Genomic DNA, 6000 nt, shown 5'->3' on the forward strand with positions numbered 1-6000 from the left:
AAGCCGCTGACTGCAGCTGTAGTCATGTCTGCTACCACCCTAAGTCACACCACTCAGTCCCTTCTGCTGCCTTAGTCATTTCAATCTGGTTTGTGGAGGGGAGCCAGGTGAACTCTTATGATGAGCTGGATTAAAAGATTATCATCCCAGCTGTTTGCTGCTGCTTCACAGCTCCAGTGCTTTTACTGCGTGGCTCTTCTGTGAAATTGCATGAATGAGAAAAGAAACCAACCTTTTAATGGTAGAATATGGAGGGATGGGTTAATGGTGTGAGTAGTCTGGGGGATAATCTGGTCTCAGGAACAGCTGAAGTATTTTCTCTGTCTGCGATCTAAATCAGGTTTTATTTGGAAACAGCTGTAATGGTTTAAAATGTTACTATTCCCTAGCTGTCCCTCGCAGTGTAGTGTTTTCCTGCAGGCAACTACTGCCCATCTAACTGAGCCTCACTCACAGATTGCTTGCCTGAATGCAAGACAGTCAGTTTAGACTGAGCCACAGCAGATGGGGGCTTTTAAACTCAGCCAGGCAACTTTGCCCAGAGGCAGGTGTGTAAGGCTCAGATGATGTGCTCTTTAGGAGGGTGATCCCTCAAAGCAGACAGCTGAAAACAAATGGTCAAATGTAGGCAACAGTATCTTAAAGCACCAAAGCTGTGTTGTGAAGGTTAAGCCATCCTGTTTGGCACTTCAAATTCCAGATTATCTGAATTTTCTATGTATTTGCAAAAAGGAATATTTTAATAATCAAATGAACTAGTTTGACAAAAGCAAAATATATTTTGAGTATTTTGTAGATATGTCTTCCCTCACATCTCTAAAAATTTCAAATTTGCACATACTGGATGTATAACTTAGAAAAGCCACAGCAGACCATCATATTGGGTTTATTTGCCAGCAAAATCCTCTCAAAATACAGAAGCTATCTGAGTTCTAACTGCACTAAGATAAAGGTGATGGTTTTCTAACTTTATGTAACATACTGAAATATCATACATTAATAATATGTAGGCACTTCAGTCAATTTTTCTAGGACGCAGAGGGCACTCTGAAATTTTCAGATGACCCAGTCTGATTGTTTTCATCCGTAGGATAACAAATACACATCCCAAACACCAGGGAAAGAAAAAAGAAGAGAAAAACAAAATTATTGTCGGACTTCCCCTAAGAAACAGCTCCCAGCTTAGCCTAAAGCACCCCTGGAAACGTACCAGACTTTTGGGGCTTCACAAATTAAGAAAGCATGAACAACCAGAAAATGGTATTTCTTGACCAGAAAAGGAGAGCTCTCTTTCTCCTTTAAAACACAGGTTCTTTCATTTAAACTCAGTCCTACAGTGATCTGGACAAAATCATAAAGGCTAGGGATTCAAAAGAGCAGCTCTCCCACATGTTCAGTAGGAACATGCCTTGAGGCTCACCAGTGACTTGCATAGCCATAACCCTGAGCAGGTAGGCAATGCTTTTCATTTTTAAAGCTGTTAACAAGCACAGACTCACTACTCAGAAATCAAGGAAGCAGATAGGCATATGTTGTCACCCTTGTTTTACTCACAGTGAGCATAAGCACTGCTTTACCCAAAGTGGGCCAATAGGTGCTGGGGCTAGGTGTGCGGGACTTGGGGTGCCACCCCCAGCCAGCAGTGGCCACCCCACAGGGTTGCCTGGGCCAGGGATGCCCGCAGCAGACAGCAGCTCCCCTCATCCTCCTCTGTGCTCTTCCATCAGAGGTGGAGAGGGAGGTGGCATGGCACTGTGAGAGATATGTGAGAAAAGCAGACAGCTTTTTGCAACGCGCATAAATGACTGAGGGTGTTGGTCTTGCCAGTGTCTTGTTCCCTAATCAAGGTTTTTTTATTCTTCGCTCCTCCATTTAACTTCCAAAGCCCTTTCTCCTGGCCTGCTCAGCTGTATGGAACCAGACCCTGGGTCCCAGTCTCTGCCAGGAGAACTCACAGCATTACCAATCAGGATAATAGTCATGATTAATAATAAACAATTATTTTAAATATGGCATCTTGTATAACAAAATAAAAAAAGGGCTACTGCTCAGTCAAAAGCCCAGGCAAGACTGGAACCCAAAGAAAGCAAAACACAATAGTTTAAAGAAAACTTCTCTACTTACTGCATATATAATGGCTTCTTCCAGAATTGTGCTGTGTCGAACATATACTGGAGTCCAGTGTCTTGGGTGGAGTGGCAGCGGGTAAGAAACAAACTGCAGAAGCAGCAGGAACAGATTTAAAGGTCACCAAGCTCATTCACTTTGGAAAACAAGTGAACACTACGGTACTGTGAACAACACAGTGCCTACTGTTTATTACACCACTCCCCATGACTGTTATCCTACTCCTTTTTCACTGTCATTACAATATATTTCTCAGTGGAGAACTGTGAAACATCAGATATCAGAGGAAAAAATGCTGACCAGAAAAGGACATAGCTTGCATACATGTCCATGGTGGAAGTGTGATGTGCAGGTATTCACACTTCATGAAGAATGTGACTTGCTGCTGGCTCCATATAACAAGTCAGCCTGAAAATGTATGAAAAGTAGGGTATTGAGATGATTTTTCCTGCCCTAATGAAATAAATTTAAAATGGAAGCTGTGTGTCTAATTTTCCATTTACTTGTCTTAAAAATACTAATTTCCCTTTATGTTCCCTATACTCGTTTTCCTCCAAGGTCCTGTAACTCCATTCTAAGTCATACACACCAGATAACAAAAGGGTTGACAGAAAGACCCTGGAGGCTGTAGAAAGTAGTTCCTTGCCACTACCTTCAGGTGTTTGGTCAAATAATCCAGTAAGAGAAAGGGAGTCCCTGCCCAGCTCCTCCCAGGGCTGTTTCAGGGCAGCTACAGGTCAGGTGGGAAACCTGTCAAGATGAGCCAAGGGCTGGAGGACACTCCCCAGAACTCTTTTGGATTAAGGGGGAATTGCCACCTAGGGGCTATGAATGTGTGGTCACCAGCGAGTACCGAGCCTGACTTGTAAGTAGGGTAGAAGCTTGGGATCTAGTTATCAAAGCAGCCCTAAACCTGGCCCAGTCACTGGAGTGATCAGAGAGGCTGAGAGCTGGTTACTGGGAGGACAAGCGGCTCCCATGGTCATGAGCCTGGCCACGTGCCTATGTGTAAATGTCTACGTGGTTGTGTCCGTGCTCAGAATATGTGCTGAGCCTCGCCACGGGCTGGACCTGGGAACATTGAGCTGCAGCAGCTCTGTCGGGTTAATAGAGTTGGCAGCCCCAAGCAAAAAGTATATATATATATGTGTGTGTTCAAAGTCAGTAAAAGAAAGCTGAATAATACTTCCTATTGATATTTTGTTATGAATCCTAATCTTTCTCTATGCCTCATGATATGCTTCCCATTCTTCATTTGCTGCAATTATTGCAATATTTATAGAGTCAGATTTTTTCAATGAAGCTTTAAGAATTCATAAAATTATATTGAGACCCTCAAATACATGTCCTTTTATTACCTCCACTGTTTCTTCTCCTAAAATGTGTTTGCACATTGAATAAAATGTTAAGTCACCTTTTCTAATTAATGAGTACTGAGGTCTTCTAGTTTAAATTGGTGTGAAAGCTTGATTTTTGGCCTGCTTTTTTTCATGCATTTCATAGCATTTTCATAGCTTTATCTCTCATTGCTCTTTCATTGCCAATGCCTGTGTCATTGCTTTCCTAATTACTTAGTCTTTTACCACTTTTTATTTCGTGTAATCTCTTATTTTCTCACCTGGGTTTAATGAAGCAAAAATCTATCAATACACCTAGTCAGGTCAAACTTTCCCACCCTCAAGAATAAATTGAATTCAAGGCAAAGCTATTCTGAGCAGTTGCCATTTCAATAATCAATTATTTTCCCAGGGAGAGAAAGGAGGTGCCAGTGTTTTAGTTATCTAGCTCCCAAGCTGCAAGATCTTGAATTTTCTCACCTTTACCTGGACCTTCCTTGTCATTGTTACTCAGTTTATTGTTGCAGGCTGGTTCAAATTATCAAGACACCATTTGTGTTATGGGAGCAATACAGGTCTGGAAATAAATGGCTACAGATCTCTGCAGTGTTTCTGTGACTTTGCAAATGAAAACAGGTGAAAGCTTGTCTCTGGGTATCATGTTTAAATTCTCCATTGCACAGGTCTCTTCTCCTTCCATCAGCACTGACATTTCAATCTTGAATCACTTCTCATTTTCCTTTCTGGTCTATTTAGTCATTTCAACAAGGGAGAAAGAAGTTTCCATACAAATTTAGCTCAGTGGAACGGGCAAGGAAATAGCAAAGAAGTTATGAATTAACTCAGTTAATAACCAAGTATCTCCTGTCTACATGTGACAATGTGGTTACTATGATCTTTATAATTTTGGAACTTGTACTGTTATGCCTTTTTTTTTTTTTTTTTCAAATAAAATGTCATAAGCAGCACTCTTCCGGACATCCACAGAACAGCAGGTTTTAAAAGAAAATTTGTACAGATACGTAGTAAGATCAAAAGGGTGGATTGGATTGGCAAAAATTCAGTTTCAACGCTTTTAAAAGCAAAAACTACTTTAACTTTCACCATTCTGGCTGATCTGGAAACCAAGGCATATTCGGTAGCAAAAAATGTTTCAGTACTATCTTCTGCCCAAACTGAGGTATGATTTCAGATCAGAAGTCTATACTTACACTATATGACTTTTTGCTGCCTAAAGACAAAAAAATGGCTCCCAGGTTTCTTATATAATGTTCAGTTAATTGTAACCACAGTATAATATGTTATAAATTGGAGGTAGACCAATTAGAAGGTACATGGAAAGTACATGCATTTTATTCCTATTTTTCCTTTTTCCCTCAGGAAATGAAAACAACTTGTGGAGGAGGAAGAGATTTTCATTGCTCTTACACATTCTTGAGCTGCGATTTTCAGTCCTTACTGTCTTCAGTGATAAACAACAAGTACAGTGAACATGACGAAGAAGTGATACAGGTAGAAAAAAGGGCGTAACTGTTGAAATGAAAGAGTATCAGTGCAAGCTGGCCATGTCTGTGTTAATGCCATACCTGTGCAGCCTTAAATTGAGAAATCTGCTTCCTTGAAGGAAGAGGATCTTCTTCCTTACAGACTTCATGTGCTACCTGCTACAGAAAAGACCTGAATGTGTGTGTGTGTGTCCTCAGACTTGATTTCTGATCTGTCATTTCTCAGTACAGTATCCTATATGTAAAATAAAAGAACGGATAAAAAGGACAATTGAGATATTTGTCTCATTTGTGAAGTCTGACTCAAGACATCTTGAAACACAAATAAACTGATTTTTTCCACAAAAATGAATATTAATAATACACTAACTGTTTTAATATCAGGATATATATTCTTAATAACAGCAGTGTACACTATTATTCTAAGAAAACAAATGATAGATGATAGTGTCGAAGAAATCTCAGTGTAAAACTTGAGTTTTACAAGTGTGCATGAGTTTAGACTCGGATGCCATACCTTAAGTAATGTATATTTTCTTCAGAAAATAGTCTTTTTGTTAACAGACTCATAATAAAGCTTTAGTAGAAGCATAAAAAAGGTTATATTATTATGAAATTAGATTATTGATATAACATTGCAAATAAACCAGATATTATTCAGTTTCTTTTCTTTACACATGTAAGCTTTAAAGTCTGCTCAGTTGTCTGTACCATAGTGCTGAGGGTGATATTTTAACTCCTTTGAAGTCTGTGACAACTCCCCTTGATTACACTGACACTTTGATGATCTCATTTTCATGTACACATTGAATGAAATATATTAGTCTATATATTCATATATAAATATGGTTGCCTATTTAACATTTTTATTTTTTTTTGTGCAGAAGAAAGAAAATCTTACCAGTTAATGATATGACAATAAAACCTAAATAATTAAAAAAATAAAGAGATGAGTGACAAACTTAACACATGAAAATGTCAAAACCCCTGTTTTGATGATATGAGCATGTCTGTAATACAGAAAATGAGGA

The 6000-nt window shown here is 39.2% G+C and overlaps 1 protein-coding gene across 1 annotated transcript in view; it reads right to left on the bottom strand.

Annotated features, from left to right (window-relative positions):
• Positions 1–2144, bottom strand: part of MAP3K4 (mitogen-activated protein kinase kinase kinase 4) — a 94679-nt gene extending 92535 nt beyond the window's left edge. Inside the window, exon 1 of the mRNA XM_033011601.2 lies at positions 2125–2144. Coding sequence (XP_032867492.2) covers positions 2125–2129 — 5 coding nt within the window. The 5' untranslated portion in view covers positions 2130–2144. The remainder of the gene's footprint in view (positions 1–2124) is intronic.
• Between the last annotated feature and the right edge of the window lie 3856 nt (positions 2145–6000).

The sequence above is a fragment of the Tyto alba genome, unplaced genomic scaffold (genome assembly GCF_018691265.1).
Source record: "Tyto alba isolate M040663 unplaced genomic scaffold, T.alba_DEE_v4.0 Super-Scaffold_22, whole genome shotgun sequence".
Taxonomy (NCBI): Eukaryota; Metazoa; Chordata; class Aves; order Strigiformes; family Tytonidae; genus Tyto; species Tyto alba.